The sequence below is a fragment of the Lissotriton helveticus genome, chromosome 6 (assembly GCF_964261635.1).
Source record: "Lissotriton helveticus chromosome 6, aLisHel1.1, whole genome shotgun sequence".
In the NCBI taxonomy this organism is placed as follows: domain Eukaryota; kingdom Metazoa; phylum Chordata; class Amphibia; order Caudata; family Salamandridae; genus Lissotriton; species Lissotriton helveticus.
This window is the reverse complement of record NC_136067.1, coordinates 1886915178-1886937763: the sequence shown is the minus strand read 5'-3', so window position 1 is coordinate 1886937763 and position 22586 is coordinate 1886915178. Positions and strand designations below refer to the sequence as shown.

The following is a 22586-nucleotide window of genomic DNA, read 5'->3' as shown; positions in this document are numbered from 1 at the left end:
GGTGTTTACGTCCGCCGCGGTCCCCCCCCGCCATGGTGACATGGCAGGGGGGAAATGGGTGGCGGCCGGGCATGATTGTCGGGCGGATCGCCACCGCCACCATGGCGGTGGCGATCCGCCCGACATCGTAATGGGCCCCTTAGTGTGCAAAATGAAATTAAATGATTTACATTTTGTAACAAAAGTTCAAACGATAAATGTCACTTTATTTTTAAATTAAGTTTGTTTTTGAATGTTAAAATAATAAAAAATGTATTTATAATTTTGTACATATTGCTAACATTAAACAAAATATAGTTATATTTTTTTAAGGTCATTTTAATTTCATTTATTTGACATACACCCTAGAGGAACATTGATTCGTCTGGGGTGTTATTTTCTTGGAGTGTGTTGCAGTACCTGTGAGTGGCCTTGTGTACTGCTTGACTTACTTTAAGGCTGGTCCTGAGTACATTTATTCTAGTTTTGTGACCTTTAGGACTGTGGAACTTTAGAAGTGTATTTTGTGCATAACAATTGGTTCACTCCTTTGTGGATGGGTTTTTGTAGAAGCCTGTCCTTCCTTAAAGTTCTCCTTACTTTTCCCTAAACCCCTCCCATGATTGTTCTTCCAACATTCCCTTGGGAATGCCTACTGATCTAAAGTAAGTTCAAAACCATTTGTGCATAAGTGTTTACTATTTTGACTCTTTTCATGAACTACCCATCAACTTTTTCTTATTGAATTTATTTTCATAGCATACAAACACATTGAGTCTCACGCTTATGAAATATCATTCAGTGACTGCTATGACATATGTACCTAAAATCATATTCCTCCACTTCTCATTGATTCATTAAAAAATATTAAACAGCACTGATTATAACCATTGTATTGGCAGTTTATAGTACCGATATAATGGAAGTTTGATGTCAAAAATAATTATTTTCCTTTTTTTACATAAGTAACAACGTGCTTTTACAAACAGCATAAACCTTGTAGAACACTTTGGAAACAAACATATATTTATATAATTCAAAGCAAATAGGGAATTATGTTGGGAAATGTGTTAACAGAAAGTAAATAGTTATCTGAGTAAAGAAAGGGGCTAAGAAATTAGAGAAATGCATTGCCGCTCTAATTCCATTGTAATATTTGTTACTGCATTTTAAATAATTACTATTTTATGGCTATGAAAATAATTATGAGAAACATGTAACCTGTTCTGTGTGTGTGCTTAGCAACACAGTAAACCGTTTAAAAAGTTTTTTTCAATTGACCTATGTTTTCATTTATATCGGGCTTTTCAGATAACATAAATAAATGTATCAAGAAAAGTATCAACATTTGATGAAATTGACACATGTAAGTGTATAGGCTTTAGTAGTAAACATGGGGGAGACAAGGGAAAGTAATGAGACAATGGGCAATACTTACTCTTAAATAGGTGGGGGTTAAAGGAAATTTAAGATGAATATGGGACGTTGCATGATCCTACAAAATACAAACCCACATATGAGTAAGACAGTTGCAATATGCAAAATCACATTTACTGTAGTAGTACTAGTGCCAAAAGAGGCTTAAATGTACTGCAGCTCAGCCTTGGTGTAAGTCAACTACCAAACATGGCCTACCACTGTACTTCAACTAACACATACGAAACATATACAAAAAAAATAAAATCAAATACCATTTTAAATAAAATTTTATTTGCATTATTTTTGTTTATCATTAAAATGTTTTACATAAAATGTTATTGTTTGATACACATCATAATATTTTAATAAAATATATTTGAAATTATAACTTTTTTTTTTAAATCACAAATAAAAGAATACATAACTCGCTTCCAAGAGCATGACAAATTGAATACAAATGATACTGTAAGGGGTGTTGATGGGAAATGCAACAATTCATTACATTTTTTTAAGGATAAAAAATAATAGAATATAATTAATATTTAACAACATGTTAAGTGTTAGAGCAGGTGTGTTGTCCCTTGTTACTGTGATAGTTCTAGGTGAATAGAAGTTAGAGAAATGTAGGTTAATATTTATTCTATTTAAAAAGTATATTTTTTAAATTAAAAATTAATATTATTAAAATTATTTATTAATGTCTGAAGGTAGATTGTAGTTCTTTTAGTGTAGATCTCCACTAACAGGTGCAAAGTTACTTATAGTAATTTCAGTGGTAGGAATCACCTCCCCCGCATTGGAGGGGATTGAAATTTGTTAGTCTACATTGTGGTGTAAATCCACACATGGAAATGGGGAATTCCATTCATAAGGGAATTTACAGCTAGAGGTAGGTGTAGATCTACACATGATGAGATCTTCACCTGCAAACTTACCTTTTTAAAAAGGGCTCCAACTATTGATGGACTTAATGGTAAAAGTAGTAATATTGAAAGAAATAGCAGGACAATGAAAACTGCCACTAGTTATAGCAGTATAATATCAGCAGTTAATATAACATTGGAAGTAGCATTAGTAATAGACATTGTTGTTCATGAAGTAGTAATATTGGTAGAAGCAAAAGCACTACTTGCAACAGTAGTACCCTTACTAGTAGTAGGAGTTATAGTAATGCTACTAATAATAGTAATACCCATAGTTTTAGCTATCTTATATTATTAGCACTGGTAGTAATATTAGCAGTTCTAGAGTTGTATTTCTTGCCTCACAAGTTGAGTAGGACTTATGGCAGTGGTATCAAGAGTGACGTTAGTACTGGTTCTAATAGGTTTGATAATAATACTCATCTTTGTATGATATTGTTGATACCAAAGAACAATTCTAGTAAGAATAGGATGTGGATATAGATGGTACGAGCAGTAGTAATGAAATGATACTAACAGCAGTATTACTATTATTACTGATGTTTGTATTATTAGTGTATAGTTCTGTTGAATTCAATACCAGTAGTAGTACATGTACTGCTAGTACGGAAAATATAGGTAGTACTATTAGTGGTAACTGAGGAATTCCCTGTTATTTGTAGAACATAAAATGTTATTTATTGTTTCCAATATTTCATTGTAAATAGAAGAAATGAGACGCTGAGAAATTCACTCAATGTTATAAGATTCTGTCAAAAGGTGGGTTATTAGAGTTTTGGAAGAATCTCTGCTCAACCTCTGATAGTTATGACACAAGCAGTAGGCATTCCCTATAGAAACCTGCTTTAAGTTAAAACAGTATCAACAATTTTAAAGCAAATAATACAACAGAATAAAATTCAAACCAAATTTAGAAAAATAGCAAACAACTGAACCAGCACAAAAGACACCAAGATCATTAAAATAAGTTAAGGGGAACTGGAGATATGATTTTTTTAAAGTATTAATACTAAGAGTGCCTTGAAAAGTAAATCCTCTGTGAAAAACAAGTTCATGGTTGAAAGGAACCTCAGCACAATTTCTTGCCCACGGTAATGAAGTGGAGTTTTGATACTTCAAGTGGGTCATCCGGGTCAAAGTGTTAACCTTCTGACTTGGTCCCGGAAACGGAAGTTAAAATCTTCCTTCACTGCATGATTCCAAGGCTGTGGCCAGAGAGGAAGTCTCAAGTCAGATATGTCATCACCGATCTCCCTCTAAAGCTGTTGGTTTTAGTGTCAAAAGCTCAGAGTGGGCCAAAGCTGTATTTCATGGTTGCTGAAGATGCGTCATCAGTCAGATAGATATGCCGCCTTGTCCCAGTCCAATATTTTACTTTTGGACTTATCACTTTTTCAAAAGTCAAATTTCTTCAGGAAGGCAAGGTTGGAAGATGTAGCTAGAGCTTCATCAGGAAGGACACCTTTAATGCAAAGTCATAATGAACCTGTTTTGAGTGTGGCAAAAAACTTTGAGCGGGGAGCACCTGATTTTCTTGCCTGCCTTGGGTGCTGTTTTACGGTTCTTACATAACAGTGTGACCTGCCTGGGCAAGCTTCAGAACCTTCTCCTGTTCCGCAAGAGGTAGAAAAAATGACTAAGTGTCTGATTTCGGGTTGTGGGATGGGTTGCTTTGTCACAAACATGACTGATGTACAGTCTGCCTTATTATATATGGGATAAAGTGCCCCTGCATTATAAGTATATTGTAAGTTACAAAGGACTTTCATGGCCATTTAGGGGCCGATTCCAATCTGGGTCGGAAAGCTCTCTGACCGAGCCGGTTCCGGGGGTGTTTTCCGACCGAGCCGGAGCCCTGCAGTCCGACCGAGCGAGTACGATGTGGCCGCATGCTGCCGGACTCGGTTCGGTCGGACTCCCATAGAAGTCAATGGGAGCCGGTTGTACGACCCGTACATGGGCTCCCATTGACTGAATTGGTACGTCTCGCACAAGGGCGCCCCTACAGTGGGTACGTGTCGGTGCCGTGCGCACCGTACATGCCTGCGTTGGGGTGTCTGAGTTGTAAGGCTGCGGGTGACAGGGGATGCGACGCGGACCCCCAAAGGCAACTTCCCAGACGTTTTGTCAGCCGTACACATCAGTTTGCACCGGCTGACCGACGCGTGCTTTGGATTGGCTTGGTCGTAAATCGCATCCATTGCACGGTACGGTTTACTTACGGACGAGACGTACGGAGCGGTTCAGACCTGGAAACGACTCGGTCGGTGAGTTTCACGTTGCCTGCATCGTGCTTGCTCGCTCGTACAGCTGTACGAGTCAGACGGAAAACACGCATACGGCTCGTACTTTTTCCGGCCAGGTCGCGTTCGGCACCCTTCCGAGCGAGACCGGAATTGGCCCCTTAGAGGAGTGAGGTACAAGGCCAGTTCCTTTATACGGTTGTGGAACTCCAAGGTGACTTCCACTATCCTTATCATATAAGGAGGTACTTTTTGAGTGCTTTAAGAAGTTAAAAAAGCATACAAGTTACCATAAATGTTGCAATAAATAATTCCTTTTTGCTTGTCTCTGTACTGCTAGAAAAACAGCCATGAAAGAAGCGATGTTTCATTTTTTGTTCTTAAAACTGCAGCTTTAATTATATGCCAGGATCTGATCTGCATTTCCCCTGGATTCTGGCTCTGGCAGCAAGCATTGTGACATGTGAACGTATTACAGTAGAGCAGCTATGTCATTTCTTTTTTATAAGCAACTGAGTGCGCCACAAGTTGCCTATTATAAAGAAATTAGAGACAGATTTTTGCACAGTAATTGCAGAATGCCATGTATTATAAGTGCATTATATACTATGGTACTTGTAATAAGCGGATGGGATATCCATCACATTTGTGACCGAATATTCTGTCCGCCACACTCTAAATCAGACCCTCTGGTCCACTTTTTTCCAAATGCTAGGACAGAGTCTACTCTAGTCAGTCCTAAAACCCCTAGCTTCTTAGAAATAGACTTCTAAGCACTAGGCCTCTCTCCTACAAGGTCTCCTGTGGTGCCAAGTCCTCTGTAGTTAGCTCAGTCCTTTGGAAGACAGGAGTCCTTCTACGTTTTCGTTCCCTGAAGCAGCAAATTTCCAGTCCTTGGGTGCCAGAATTAGTCAGGAGCACTTGACTGAGTACTCCTCTGTTTCCAGCTGGAGTCAAAAGTCACGAATTTTCTTCTAGCAGGACCTTCATCTTAATGCGTAGGCTTCCCAGGTCTAGGAATCTTTTGAGGATATGGTGGCCGAGGTGTCAAAATTATCCAGGGCAGTAGCCATTTTCTAGAGAAATACTGCCACCCAATCCTAGCTATTTTCTTGCATTCCCCCACTACGTTTTATAGCATTTACTCTTTGACTCACTGTAGATTTACCAAGGACCCCCTGTTTCAGTACGAAAGAACACTGCTGTCTCCAGGCAGCCTAGAGTTTGGCTGCTTAGCCGCTTTTCTATTTCGATAAGCCCTCTTCCCCACAGACTGGGTCCCTACTGAGACTGGATTCTTGCTCCCTTGAGTGAATAGGAGAAGCCCTCCCTGGTACCTCCAAGTCAAAAGACACAGTGCTAAGGCTTTCCTTTGTTCTTCTCGCTGTTCCTATGTACTCCCCGATAGCTAATACCTGCTAAGTGGTCAGCAGTTAACACCAACTTGTCTGAGCTCAGAAGTAAGACACTGTCTTCTGAGCCAGAATCGTTAACTCTCCCAGACAAGCATGTGCATTTCATCTCTGGAAGTGTGATGAGTGAGAGCAGCCTTAAGTCATTTCTGGCTCAGGCAGCCTAAAATATATGTTTAAAAAGTGACTTTTCTGTTCAAGTTATCATAAACCTTGTAATTGGGTGGTGTAATTACTCACTGAAGCCCACATTTGGCATTTTCTCTCTCATGCCATTGGTGCATTTTATATGGCATCTATTGTTGTTTTACAGTAAAGGTAAATAGATCAATTGGGTGTAACCAAATTTACCAATACCATTTTAGGGCCAGAGTAAGCACTCTGTGTAACTGAACAGCACTGTCACATAGCTCAGAGTCCTTGCACCAGTAAAAATAGTGTCCAGAGAAAGATGAAAAATCTGGGGTGATGATGCAGAAAATGTAAATTTGCTACAGCCTCTAAATGTTAATGTATTTTTAGAAGAGAAGAGTGTATAGGAAATTGAGTTCATGAGTTTATTAGTAGATATATTTGAACACTATAAAAGAACTTAGATCCATGTGCACTTTGCACAACTAGATTTTACAATCAAGGATTTTTTACATGTGCTTCATGCTTTGTGAGCCTGATGTATTGTACACATATAATACACTTATAAGTCCCAGGCCCAGGTTACAATTTATACCAGCTGATAGTCTATTTCATGACTGTAAAAACGGGTAAAACTCGTCATCCATATGTTGATCTATTCAGTGGTATAGAAAGCACAGTGACCTAGAATATTTTGTGGTTCAATGAGCTAGAGGGCTAGTGTTACATTTCAGACATTTTGAGTCCTAAATGTAGGTGACAGCATTCCATACCAACATAGCCCCTTTTCATGTAAAACAATACATAAGGTATACATGTAAGCATAAAGACCACAGACCAGCTTCTTCATTAGATCAGTCATCTGAAGCGGTTGGATTCGCTTCAATAAATGTTTTCTATTGGTTCCTCTTCATCTTCACTGGCATCATAGTGTGCCAGACTGCATAAGGAACATGGCATAGGTGCAGTATAATTTTTACACAGGCATTTCTACCAGTTGAGTGGTGCAACAATCACAATAGTATTTCCACAATGTGACATTAAAGAAATATGTGCCAACCAATATGAAACCATTTGCACTTTTTGCTTTAAAATATATTATGCCTGAATTTTGCAACATTTTGATCTAAAATTGAATTAAACTTGTTGATACACTGATTTATGTACCTAATTCATTTCCAGGAATGTTCTCCTTATGCTGCTCACCTGTATGATGCCGAAGACCTGCAGACACCCTTGAGAGAACTCCCAGGCCTTTGCTTTAACTATTGCTCTGAGTTCCATATTAAATGCCGCTCAACCATTGCATTTCTTTCTAAAGACAAACTGATCCAAGAGTCCTGTGAGAAGGACAGGACCCAATTCTGCAACCTGCTGAACATTCCAGACCCAGATTATTGCTTTCCTCATGTGCTAAAAAGTGAAGGCCTCAATCGAAACCTTGGATCCATGGTCAAGGACCCCAAGGGCTGTCTCAGGCTTTGCCTGATTGAAATTGCTAATGGTTTAAGGAACCCGGTGTTAATGATTCACGCCAACGACGACACTCACCGCATGTTCGTGGCCGAGCAGATAGGAATGATCTGGGTGTACATGCCTGATGGGAGCCGACTGGAGGAGCCCTTTCTGGATCTGAAGGGGATTGTGCTGACCACACAATATTTAGGCGACGAGAGAGGTTTCTTGGGCATGGCTTTTCACCCCAATTTCCGCAATAATGGGAAGTTTTATATTTACTACTCGTTCATGCGGCACGACAGAGTGGAGAGGATCAAAATTAGTGAACTCACGGTATCAGCTACGGACATGAACAAAGCGGATCGACGCTCTGTGAGGTGAGGCTGCACAATTGCTAATATTTCTTTTTATTTTTGTGCAATTTGACACTACATGCTAAACTAACTGTCCGACATTAGTTCTTTATGCTCAACTGTGCACCTGTCCGGCTGCAAGACACCAAAGCACACTTTTCCATTATTCTCGAATGAATGGCACATTAATTATATTATTATACAAGTATTTTAAATATTAGTGGTGCTTCCAGGGAAAGGACGTGAATTATGAAAATCTGAAGCCATGCATTTATTCCTCTATGCAATCTCAAACATTACAGTGCATTGATGCACAATCCTGAAGGAGCTCAATTAGTGACGTCATATTACCTAGTTTCCATGCAAATTTGAGTGCACTAAATTCGATTAACTTTTAAAAGGACTTGAATGAATTGTGTCACAACAGGTCTCAAAGCCCAAGCAGACATCAGCAAAAAAATGTGCACTCTGGAATTCCTATTGTTGACCACCCATGGCTAAGTAAGGAGGGCTGTTTTTTTGTACATTGATTGGCTGTTCAGAAGTTCACTTTATGTAGTTAATGCAGGCAGGTGTGTTGTTTGACTATACAAGAGCACCATTGTCGGCAGTCTTGGGACGCTTGCATTGAGATGGCTATATTTATTTTTCAGATTTAGTTCAGATGTGTTATGCCTTGTAATTGTCGTAGCCCTACTCAAACAGGAGTTTAAAAAAAATGTGTTTTAATATTTTTAAATTAAAAAATAAATTTTCTTTATTTATAGTTGTAAATGAATTTTCTTAAAATTGCCTTTTATTTTCTGTAGGGAGATTCCTGCCCCAGTGGCGGAGATCCACACAAACAGGCGGAAAGTTATTAATAATACTTTTTCCGCCTTAAATTCATTTGTGGTGTGCAGACTTGTAAGTCTAACATACATTTAGGTGCATAACTATGCATGGAAATAATACATTTTATACATGAGGACTTTTTCACCTTGCTGTAGGTGTAAATCTATATGTGAAGAGATCTGTGCATGCAAAATTACATTTTTGAATAGGGCCCATTGCCTCTCAAAAGAAAGTTTAAATCTGGGATGTGTGGTTTTAGAGATTCCTTCTAAAATGATCATTTAGAACCCCTGATAGTGCTCCAGAGAGAGGACAATACCCCTCACTCAGGTTATGAGGCGTTTTCTCTGCTTTTAGGCATGGTGAGTTGGCTTAACCTTTCATCCTTTGTTAGAATTTATATATACTCTGATGGTCGTCAATTGTGGTTCTCCCCATGCTATATACAGGCTCACTGTTATTACTACTAATGATACATACATATGTTTCTATTATGCTATACAGGTAAAAAGCTTCAGAAATTGCATTTCATTCTTTAGCGCTCTGATACCTCTGGGTCCAGCCAGCGCTATATAAAACCTGCAAATAAATGAATACATCTCTTAACTCTAATTTATTTTTCTTCTTGCGCAATTAATTGTTTATTTTCTGTTATAATTAGTGAGATGTTCACATTTCCTTACTAAGAAGAACCCCACGTTTAATGATGGCGTGTTAGATGCTATGCGCCTGTTTTTCCGTTCTGTGTCTATGGGGAAATGCGCTGGTACATAAGGGCCTTTGTACGTCGCCAGGGGGAGAGAAGCCATGGCCTTTCGTAGCGTGATTGATCACATGGTCAGCGACTAGCTGCCGCCTCCCCCCCAATCCGGCACCCAATACCCAGGAACGTGGACACGAGACGTCTTTACTTTTTGGAAGGCGGGCGCTAGTCGCCCGGCCGTATTTATTAAAGTATGAAATTAAAAAAGGTTTTAATTGCATAATCAACAATTTATACAAAAATTCAGCAGGACATTTAGGTACATACTCTTAGCAACAAGTTTGAGAGCCTGACTTTAACAAAACTCTAATACATGTTGTACCTAACTTATACTAAACATCCTCATCTAGAATTTTTGTACATTTCTGGCCATATGGCAGGGTCACTACCGGTGTCAGGTCCTACAAGCTGCGCCTCCCCTCTGGATGTGCGCATGCGCAGTGTTACCCCGGGAATTGCCCGGTCTACGCCCTGAACTCCATTTACCCACTAAAGGAGGGCCCTTACTCTGCGCCGGTGGCGTCATGAGTCCACGCGCGCGGGGTGGCTACCAGCCTAAGGAAAGCGTGAACTACTCCTACCCGCGCTCCTTTGCTTTGCAGCATCTATTACCTTGCCCCTGGAGTTGTGGGAGTGGCCCGCAGGCTCCTCCCCCTGGGCGGGAACCTCCATAGGATGATGCCCGCCCCCTCAGACCTCAAAATATGTGCTCACCGATAATGACCTTACCGCATGCCCCATACCTAATAAATACGACGACCTATGGGAAAAAATTCTAAAGGACAGCTACACTGGCTAATAAAACAGTATCAACGTATAACTACAAAGGGAAAAAAGGCCTAAGGACATATAGCATTAAATACAGTACACTTCAACAGTATCAACGTATAGCTACAAAGGGAAAAAAGGCCTAAAGACACATAGCATTAAATACAGTTCACTTCAAACAGTATCAACGTATAGCTACAAAAGGGAAAAAAGGCCTAAAGACACATAGCATTAAATACAGTTCACTTCAAACAGTATCAACGCATAGCTACAAAGGGAAAAAAGGCCTAAAGACACATAGCATTAAATACAGTTCACTTCACACATGACTTGCTAAAAGGGGGAAAAAATTCCTAGACAAAAGCATCAACAAAATACACCAACCGTTCATCTCAATTACCCTGTGAGACCCGTGGACCGTACATCCAGAACTGACCCTTCAACCAGAGATAAGAACTGTTACCAAACTTTTTGTTCCAAGGGATGGTGGGTGGGAAAACAAAGAAGCCCCGAGCGCGGGGCACACCGTTTCGGCGAGGGAGCGTCCAGGGACAAGGGGGTCTCCTGGGCGCTCCCTATCTCTTTATTCCAGAGGGGCCAGGTGGCCCCTCCTCTAGCCCGCCCCCCCTGACCCGGACCCACTTCCCAGGATCCGGGTCAAGGGGGCCACCAGCCAATCGGCGGTGGGCCGCGCCCCCCAGGGCACGCCCCCACCGCCGAATGGCAACAACGGAGAGAGTGGGGGCGACGGTCGCCGCGCCGCCATGCGTGCGGGGGGGCCGAGGGCCCCCCCTTTTCACATGGTCAGCGACTAGCTGCCGCCTCCCCCCCAATCCGGCACCCAATACCCAGGAACGTGGACACGAGACGTCTTTACTTTTTGGAAGGCGGGCGCTAGTCGCCCGGCCGTATTTATTAAAGTATGAAATTAAAAAAGGTTTTAATTGCATAATCAACAATTTATACAAAAATTCAGCAGGACATTTAGGTACATACTCTTAGCAACAAGTTTGAGAGCCTGACTTTAACAAAACTCTAATACATGTTGTACCTAACTTATACTAAACATCCTCATCTAGAATTTTTGTACATTTCTGGCCATATGGCAGGGTCACTACCGGTGTCAGGTCCTACAAGCTGCGCCTCCCCTCTGGATGTGCGCATGCGCAGTGTTACCCCGGGAATTGCCCGGTCTACGCCCTGAACTCCATTTACCCACTAAAGGAGGGCCCTTACTCTGCGCCGGTGGCGTCATGAGTCCACGCGCGCGGGGTGGCTACCAGCCTAAGGAAAGCGTGAACTACTCCTACCCGCGCTCCTTTGCTTTGCAGCATCTATTACCTTGCCCCTGGAGTTGTGGGAGTGGCCCGCAGGCTCCTCCCCCTGGGCGGGAACCTCCATAGGATGATGCCCGCCCCCTCAGACCTCAAAATATGTGCTCACCGATAATGACCTTACCGCCACAGGCCAGCATTGTTAACCGACGATCTGGCCTCCCCCTGCCTAGGTCTACCCTACTAAATTCTCCCTTTAGTAACCCCTTCCAGCCAGGCCCCGACATCATCAGACCACAGGACCCTACCTTCCTCCGTCACATGGACTCCCGTTACCAGGCAGCGCCAATACACCCATTACCAGGTAGAACCAATACACCCATGTTGGATCATCTGCAGGCCGAGTGGGGGCTTGAAATAGTTTGTCCCACTGTGTGTTGATCCCCTTTATCGAGTGATTCAGCACCCTGACCGAGTCCCTGCCACCCCGGGATAAGTTGAGACCCTACCACCGTGCCACCCAAGTCCTGAAGACCCACCCACAGTGGAGAAGAACCCACCAATGAGTATTCGCCTCCCTAGTTTGGCCAATTCAGCCCCCCCTAGGTGAAGTATCACCGCTGACAGGAGGTCGGGCTGCTGAGCTATAAGTCCCTGAAAAAAGCTCCTGAACTGACCATGGCACAGACCCTCCAACGAACTCTTCCCTGTCCTGCGTCCAGCTTGTTGTTTGTGCTGGCCCATTGTAGCTCCACCACCTCTGGTGATGAGTCCCTCCCCTGCGTGACAGGTTTGAGAAAACTGCAGCAACCAGGAAAAGACCAAGAAAACATGTGTGACAAATTCCCACTTCCACCGTAAGGAATGGGTAGCACTTACACCTGCCAGGAATACCTGGGCCCTTGGTGTCCTCTTTCTCGATGTTTGCTTCCCATTTTTGTCCACCAGCTGTTGATGTTGCGGTGTGGAGCACTCCTCCGATATCCGCCATGGACCCAGCCGTGACTGACGTAAGCATCCCTTGGGCTGTCCACCTGTTGCAGCCATTGTAATGTGGGGCACTCCAGGTATTCACCATGGACCCGGTTCATACATAAATTGGAAAGATAGACACACACCATTAGTGTTCCGGCAATAACTGCTGTACACGCATTAACTTACATTACCATCAGTCGCTAGTTTTAGATAATCTTAGTGCCTGGTCACCACACAGTAGCACGTCGATGGAAACTGTTAACCCTGGTAAGCTGTAAAATTGGCCTCCAATTTGCACAATCATTGTTCCACGAGAAAGTTGTGCTGCGGGCGAGGACATCGCCTCTTAATCCTGGTTTTCTACCCACGTCTTTATGCATAGGATCTTATGTGTAAAACAAGACAGCCTACTTAACAGTGCAGCATCCCAATCTTTAGCTAAAAGAATTAGCACAGCCCCATCTCCGCCAGGCCATACGCTGGCCCAAGGACCGTTTCCGCTCGCCACTTTGGCTTCTGGGAGATATCATCCCAGCCAACCGGTGCTAAATTACAGTGCGCTAAATAAGTATCCACACTGTAAATATTCGCCTCAAATCTCATCATAGGCTCAACGTATCTTGTGCAAATTTACTTGTGTGTGAAATAAGTTTACTGACTGCACTAAAGGGGTGTGTTTAGTACAAATACTTCTATTTGTTGGCATACCCCTGTTCTTTTCCCCTTATTCATTCATGATTTTAAAGACTGGTAAAACAAGCTGCTCTATATTCCCTCATGATGTTGACTTCAACCTATCATCCATGAATGGTCGTTTGGACAGGTGCAGTGATTAGACTGGTGCAATGTCCCCCCTAGGATAGTGAACAGCACCACCCATGGTAATCACCCCCAACAATGTTTGGCTTTCCGCTTTGGCTTGCACAGGGAACTGGGACCTGGGAAACTGGCTCTCTGCCTCGTCAAGCCCTACCTTTAGATGTCGTTAATCCCCAAGTTGACCCCAAGAGAGGATGGTATCCCTATTCGTGAATGGTTCCATGACTGTTCTAACTATCACCTAGCAGACACCAATGATAGTCGTTCTATAGTGTCAAAATTTGACTTATGTCAATCGCTGTTCCTTGCGTAAGAGAAATCAGCAGCAACCATGGCTTGGATAAAGTATTGCAAGTGCCTAGAGGACATCAATGAAGCAGCCCAGGACTGTCAACATCCCTCTGATTCTCCAGGTGAACTTTAATGTCACCCATGTAGCCTGAACTCCAATTTAGGCAATGAATGGTCCCAAACTGAAATCATCAACTGAATGACCTGACGTCTTGAGCGCCGACAAAGCACCTTTTGGATAACCCACGATGGGGCCCGTCCCATCAGGGAGCTGCGTCTGCCTTGTGAATTCTACCAAAGCACAACCCGAGCCTTTTAAAAAGCCCAAGCTCCATACTGATGACTCCCCCCCCAGCATGTGGATGCGATCCAGTTGAATACAGTGAATACTGCCAGTGTTAATTTAAGATAGAGTAAGTGCCCCAGTTTTGAGCTGACTGGACTCTTAAATGCGTGAAAAGCTGGGTAAGTGCTATTTTACCACATTTGTGTTAAAATGGTTACCGGTGAAAGGAACTTTTAAGGTACAAGTCTAATTTCGGCTAGAAAGGCAGCAGCGTGCCCCCTAATATCCTTAATGTAAACAATAATATACACAAAGTAATATAACAAGAAAATTAAATTTAACAGGGCACATCATCACGAAATAGTCAAACTGAATCCAACCCAACAGCTATAGGCCAGCGCAGTAGTTTGCAATAATGAAGTACAAACTCCGCAACACAAAAATTAGCAGAACACATCACCCTCACCTTAAAAGTCACACAATTTGGTACTCAACCATTCTGACAAATGATCGGTTAAAGTGTTCTTGCCCCAATGTAGGTATAAATTGGGCAGCATCTCCGTGAGATTTAGGATTAACATATTAAGTGCATTTCGATACTGTGCATCTAAATATAACATATTTTAAAGCGTGTTGAATATCCTGCAAATCTGTCATGGGTACAGCCCTCCCGTGCCTACATTGGACATTCTTGATTCAAAGAAAGAGATAAAAGATCTTCCAATTTCAGCGGGCAATTATTTGTGGCCCTGAAACATCCTTCTGATTAACTTGTGAGCTAACACAGGATGGATCTCAATAATTAAGGTGAAAGAATCCTGGCAATGTAAGGACACCGATAAAAGAAGAGGACATTAAACATCCCACTGTGCATTTCACATCCGGGCTATAGGCAGTGCTTTTGCATCACCCACTATGAGCCTTACGTGGATGCAAGATGTCGATCTTTGACCCATCGGATGACTCACTCTAACGGCTACACCTAACCATTGTTCTACTGTATATAACCCACTGTGGTAGCCGGTGAAGTTGTGCCACAGCAGAAGACTACATTATGTGTTTTGTGGATACATTATTGTGCCATCTGCGCCGCATCCTGACACTTTGCGCAGCACGTTCTGTGAATTAACCAAAGGGAATAGCTACGCTCGCGTCTTAAGGAAGCAGAATGAACACACTTGTCGAATTATTTTAATCAGAGAATCCAAGTTTAGTGTGGAAGATAACTTCCAGATTTCTGGCTTTTCGCACCGTGACTGGACACAGGCCAAGATCATCTGGCCACCAAGATGAGTTCCAAAAGGTTCCATTCTAGCTAGCACATATCTCAGCAGCCCTGACCTATCACTCAACTTTTCCTTTTGCCTTACCTCTGTCATGTAAACGTCTGGTAGTTTGGCCTATGCGGAATAACGCATTTTCAGGGCTGACTCTTAGGGCAGGGTCATGCACTGTCGGGTCCCCAATAGTAAAACCCATAGCATATGTGGGAGACGACTACTGAAATGTAAATTGGGGCCTGATATACTGAGGTCAGGTTGCACCACGGCTGCTGTTTTGTGCACACCAACTGGTGTGCAACCTAACCTTCATGTTGTGCTGCAATACTCTAGCCTTTTAAATATGGATCAGGCACGAGCCCCTTTAAGACATTCTGCAGTTTAATGTGAACTACGAGAAGGAATCTCTGGTATAAACATTTAAAAACGTGTTACCCGGGACAGAGAGAATACCATTCCCATAGACTGCATGGCTTCCCGGACGAGTCCCCTTAAAACTGTACGGGCTCCCCCAATCTATGCCCAGTTGCCTCAATGTGATGGGACATTATCTGAGCATTTTTAAATGTTTATCCCACTTAATTTGAGACAGCAGTTTTAAAAGAAGCTCCCCTTAGGTGATAGAGGCTGCGTCCAGCAGAATCCTGCTTTCTTCCAACTTTAAAAAAGTTATATTCTGAGCTCACACATTAGATATAAGTGAGCCCTCCTCTAAGGCAAACACAGTTGCGTGCAAGAAAGCATTTTATTGGGGGATTTGCCTGTTTTAGTTTAATTGAGTGAAAATACACACGCACGGAAACAACACGTGGTTTCAGCTAATGAACCGTAGCCCTCCCCTCCGCCTGGTTATTTAAATGTCCCTAGGCTCACTGACAATACAACGCAGCAGATCATACGAGAAAGTACCATTCTCAAAGGGGGTAACGGGGGTGCCCACACCGCGATCTATAGCAAACCCTTTACCGGAACAGCGGTCAATCAGCGAAATACACAAAGACAAGCTTTTGTATACATTCTTCTAAAAGTTCTAAAAATCCATAGAAATACTCGAACAGTTTTACTCTCTTTCCTGCATCTGCTTTAAAAATCATCTAGTTACTTCCCTCCTTCACAGTACATTTATAGCATGGGCAACGCAGTACATGTTTCGTTCCATAGCAGAACCGGAACAGCCGGGACAGCAGCAGTACATGCTTCCTTCCTTCGCAGAGAAATAAAAGGAGGGGCAACACTACGCCACACTTGTGGCTAAAAGGTACGAGCCTGGAAAAATTAGGAAATGGCTACATTTCATTTCGTGGCAGAACCATTGTGCGCTTAACGCATCTATCTCTAGTTCTGTGTGTGACTGGGTTACCCTATTGGTATTAACAGTCTGCCATATGGTGGAACTGTCTGGCAAAGTTAGAGATGACCACAACAACATTTAATTATTCATTCCATATATACCAAAATGGCCAATACCTGCCACCCAAGCCATGCAGCCCACGCCGAGGCTCGAACCCTGTTCTCCAGCTCTAAAGATAGCAGCTTCAGCAGCGCACGCAGCCTGCCTTCTGTCTTGTTCGATGACTAGTAACCGTGTTGTCGACATCACCGGCAGCCCCCGCAGGGGCAATGCGCGGTGCAAGCTGCAGCTGCCTCCAGATAAGAGCCCGTGGCCTTAAACTTTTAAAAGGAGTTAAACACCTTTGAAGACCCTAGCCCCTTCAGAAAGCAAGCCTCGCTCTATAGTAATGGAACAGCGTGAGCATGTCGACTGAATACATAAAGCAAGATATCCATTTCCCAATGCGGGAGCGGGGATACTCACACCGGAAACCAAAGTCTTGCAGTCCGTTCCGATGGCCATGCCCCAGCGATCCTGCCGTTCGCATAGCGTAGCTTCTTAAGTGCCAACCACGTCGCGGGGCCCAGAGCAGAGCAATTTCGCCAGGCTCCCCGGCGCTCCGATGCAGAAACACGCTGCTCCGGTGTAGGTACGTAACTCCTCTCAACGCTCGTCACCGCCTGCTTGCTGATGAACCGCATTCTCCGCCCTGTAAAGAAAAAGGAGAAAATTAAAGGCCCCACAGCGGGGCGAGGAGAAAACAAAGAAGCCCCGAGCGCGGGGCACACCGTTTCGGCGAGGGAGCGTCCAGGGACAAGGGGGTCTCCTGGGCGCTCCCTATCTCTTTATTCCAGAGGGGCCAGGTGGCCCCTCCTCTAGCCCGCCCCCCCTGACCCGGACCCACTTCCCAGGATCCGGGTCAAGGGGGCCACCAGCCAATCGGCGGTGGGCCGCGCCCCCCAGGGCACGCCCCCACCGCCGAATGGCAACAACGGAGAGAGTGGGGGCGACGGTCGCCGCGCCGCCATGCGTGCGGGGGGGCCGAGGGCCCCCCCTTTTCATATGTTCCCCCCAATTAGAGTTGAAAAACTAACAGCGGAACACCTAATCTTTATTGGTAGTTTGACATTTCCTTCTGCTCCTTTGCGTGACTTGGTTTAAGATATTATTTTCGATCTTTGAAGAATTCACAGACTCGAGGAAGTTAACGATGGGGCCAGAATAGGGATTTTCCATTTATTTTATTGGAGGACAGCTGCAGTCTGCATCTACGCTTCAAAATAAGTGTCTCTTTGAGGCGGTGTGTGAAGAAAGTACCAGTGCGAAGTGTTGAGACCCTTGTAAAACTGAAACATCAGACACAAAAGCCAGAGCTCAAGTTAGGGTGTGTTTTGCTCCTGTTCAAAAGTGTTATTTTCAGTAGCACAGCTTGTATCCTTAGGGGCCCCGGGTAAGAAATATTTTTGGAGCACCTATTTGGAACATCTTTGCATTTTATCACTCGTATTCTCCATATTCACACCCCATGATGGCAAACAAAATGGAATCATAAGTTACAGGTTGAGCAAGAGAATCAGACAAAGGTAAAATAGAGAAAAGGCTCACCTTTCCAGGGTCCGTGGAAGGTGGGTGCTCTGGGCAATTGCCCACTTTGCCCATTTGTTAAAACATCTCTGGTTTAGGTTAAAATATTTGTGCAACTCATCATTTCAGTATTCATGAATCCTGTGCTGGATTCCCAAAAATCCTAAAAACTTGGATGGTCCCCCGATTTGGAAATATGGCGGAAGATTCACAAATCCTGTGAGACAAATAATTTTTACTATTCATTTTATTACCAGGGTGGTTTCTTTGATGCCCCAGACATAGGCCAGAGGGGTGGGTCAGGATAGGTTCACCCTATCGCCTTATGCCACTTTGTTTTATTTTCTCAATAGGGTGCTCAGTGTACAGCGTTGGGTAATGTTGGGTACAACATAATTATTTTGGTGACGGCCAGCAACTTTGAATGCAGTGGATTCACAAATCAGCAGCCAGATAGGTGACTATACAATGTACGGCAGGAGCTAAAACTTCCTCGACCAGTGTTTTTTACTGGATTCTTGAATCCTCAGTGGATTTGTTAAACTGTATAGGATCCCCAAATTAAATGTCCAGATATCTCTAGAATGTAATTTCTAAATGCCCAGACCAGTTTTTTTTTGTTTTTTTTAAATACAAATGTTTTGAAAATTGCTGAAGAGATTTACAGTAAACCAAGCAAAGGAACTCCTTTGAGTAAAGTTCTTCGCATATATATATATATTTACATATATATATATATATATTCACTGAAAAAACCATAGGTTATAGACCATATATAGTTAGGAATTAGCATTTAAAAAACCTTATTTTACTCACACAAAACCATTGAAATTCCATATATAGTTAGTTGCACTAACTATATATCGCGCACCCGCAATCCACTGCTGATGATGTCACATATTACATCATTCATGACATGGTCAGTGACATCACTGATGACATCACTGATGACATCTCAAATGACATCACTGATGACATCACTGATGACATCTCAATTGACATCACTGATCACAACACTGATGATATCATTCATGTGCTAATACGATGCACGTCCTCACACTCTAATATTACCTTTGATACACCCAGTGTTAAACACAGACAACCATTCTTGAAGTCATTGACACACCAATACCAGTTACTACATATGCACACACTGATTCCTAGGTCTATACACACATCCACTCATTTACCCATAGAATTACTCATACATATAGTCACTCATCAATACAACACTATCATCTGCACTCAAACACCTATACAGACACTCACATTCTGCCACTCATCCATTGAGTTACTCACACATCTAGTCAGTCATGCAAAGATTCAATCACACTTCCATTTCCTCAACTATACAGTTATACACAAAACACCTTACTTAGTAAAACATATACTAACATATACTTACTTTGGTATACAATTACTGATACAAGTACACAATGATCCATACAGCCACTCGCACAATTAGTGGCTCTTATGTATAGTCATTTATATATGCCAGCTACCTACACCCACACTCAGTCTCCCATACAAATACTCGGGCAACCAATCAATAACACATATAGCCTGTCGTATAGCTACTGATCAACACATGCAGTAGCTTACACACCAGACATACTGTTGCCCACAGTCAGACAGTTTAGTCACTAACCCATGCATTCAGTAAGACACATTTAATCACTCAATCATACAGTCAGTCACGCACCTACTGAATCTTTCATCCAGACACTTATATATCCTCTCATTCTTCAATATGTAAAACATATTTAAACTTTACAGAAACACACAGTCACTGGATGATGTCATCAGTGACGTCATCAGTGATGTCATTTGAGATGTCATCAGTGATGTCATCAGTGATGTCACTGACCATGTCATGAATGATGTAATATGTGACATCATCAGCAGTGGATTGCGGGTGCGCGATATATAGTTAGTGCAACTAACTATATATGGAATTTCAATGGTTTGTGTGAGTAAAATAAGGTTTTTTAAATGCTAATTCCTAACTATATATGGTCTATAACCTATGGTTTTTTCAGTGAATTTTCAAGGTTTTGTAAATACTAATTCCTAACTATATATGGTCTATAACCTATGGTTTTTTTCAGTGAATTTCAATGGTTTTTTAATAGCAAATATCAAAACCTTTAAAATGTATTCTTCTTTAAATCGAAAAATATATTTTATATGTTTTTAATACATTTTTTTAATGTATTTTTTTTTTTATTATTTTTTTTGTTTCGCTCCCGGTACGCGAACCGGTGAGCTTCCCGTTAGCTCAATTTGGTGCCGCGACTCGGTCCGCGAACCGGTAAACGCTCCGTTTGCGCAACTACCGCGTTAGAAAACAACATCGTGACGCGTCGCGTAAACGCAACGTATCGCGTTGTCGCGTAATGCGTCATATGACGCGCCGCGTTAGCGCACCCGGAAGCGCTCCGGTCCGCGAAGCGAGGCGCAAAGCGCAGCTTCCCGGAAGCGATCCGGGGCGCGGCGCTGAGCGCGTAACGTAAGCATAACAGGTCATGTGACTTGTTAATAACACTTTTCATTGGTTCATTTCACTTTTGGTTTCCTAATGTTGTTAGGCTAGGTCATGTGGCCTAAAAATAACACTTTTCATTGGTTTAGAACTATTTTTTTTTTCCCAAATGATGAAAACCCCTCCTTGTTTTTACCTCATTCTTACTTTCTACTTCCAGAGAGCAAGACCTATTTTTGACAATGGCTTCTGTAATAGCTGCAGCTGGTGCTTCTCAGCAACCACCACCACCACCACCACCACCAAAAGGACCACCTCCAACACTGGACTTTGGTAGAGAGGAAGATAATGAGGACGAAGAGGAGGAGGAGGAGGAAGAGCAAGTAAGGCAGTTCCTGCCAGAAACACCAAGGCAGAGCCATATTAAAGAGCACTACATATGGCAATTTTTTAAAATTCCACCTGGACAAAAGAAGGTCAATGCACCCCATGTGTCTTGTTTGATATGTAAAAATATACTTTCTCGTGGCAACCCCAACAAGAAATACAGCTTTGGGAATCATACAATGATTCGCCACATGGAGCGATGGCATCCTAATAATCTTTCCCAAGCACAAGTAAGGGATCTTGCTGCCAACCCCCCAAATGTCATCCCCAGCACCTCCAGTGGACAAAGCTCATTCGCCAGACCAGAAGGCCGAGAAATAATCCACAATATTCAAGCTCCTTTTGAACACTACAAAATAGTTTGTATATATTGTGGAGGAACTATTTGTTATGGAGAGAAGAGTATTACTTTGATTAACCGAGCTGGAGAAAATCATAAATGCAACAAGATGAGAAAACAATGAATCCTTTTTATTTTTTTTTGCTCCTGTTGAGACATGTTCAAACCCTGCTTTTTTGTTATTTCCCCTAAAAAAACACAAAAAAACACAAAATAGTTTTCAAAAATCAAAAAAAATCAAAAAATTGTTCAGAAAATTAATAAAAAAAAGAAAAAAAAAGAAAAAGAATAAAAAAACAGTTCTTTTCAGAACTACCTTCCATTTATAACAAAATTGCTAAAATTGTTATACCCTGTCTTTCTTTTTTCCTCATAGTACGCTCCTCGGACCGCTTCCCGGTGCGCGTACCGGGCGCTCCCCACGCAAAAAAACCCCAATTTTGGTATTTTTTTTTTGCCCCGCGGGGCCCTTTTAAAGCCTCCACATCAAACCTAGGGGGTCAGGGAGGATCTACTATGCCCCCTTATGGTCATTTCCCCCTTTGTTTTGGCCTCCTCTTGTCTCTCGATCCTACCGAGAGACAAGATGGCGGCCGCTCCGGACTGTTTAGAATGTTGACAGACACCGGAGAGCCAATCAGCTTCGCTTCGCGAAGTTCCGTTACGCGTCAGGTACGCGAACCGGGGCGCTGCCCGGAGCGCGCTTACAGATATATATATTTTTTTGAACGTTAATTTCTCAAAATCCACTGGAGCACATATATTGAGACCTAGCAAAGGCACATCGGACTAACAGTCCCTACAATTTTGCCAAGTTTCGTGCAAATCCATTCAGCCGTTCGGGCTAAAAGTGAGGCCAACCGCCCTATGGAAATTAACATGGGAAAAACGCGTTTTGGGACCCCCCTTTTTTCTCGGCCCCCCCTTGACGAACTCCCCCAAATTTTCAGGGGCTGCTCAGAAACAAAATGTTCCATTTTCCTGAAAATTTCAGCCAATTCCGTCCACAAACGCCAAAGTTATTAGACATAGAATTTTCAAAAATCCCATAGAGAAAAAATCCTAACTATATATACCTACTGGCGACCGCCAGTAGGTAATATATATATATATATATATATATATATATATATATATATATATATATATATATATATGTATGTACGTATACTAAGTTATTAAAGTCTCTCTGAATTGTTCCCCTTCGGGCTCCTGCTTCTTCTTTGGAGGATTTTGGAGACATTAGTTGCG

The 22586-nt window shown here is 42.5% G+C and overlaps 1 protein-coding gene across 1 annotated transcript in view; it reads left to right on the top strand.

Annotated features, from left to right (window-relative positions):
- HHIPL2 (HHIP like 2) overlaps positions 1 to 22586 on the top strand; it is a 196402-nt gene that overhangs the window by 4665 nt on the left and 169151 nt on the right. The window contains 1 exon segment of the mRNA XM_078648224.1: positions 7291 to 7943. Coding sequence (XP_078504350.1) covers positions 7291 to 7943 — 653 coding nt within the window.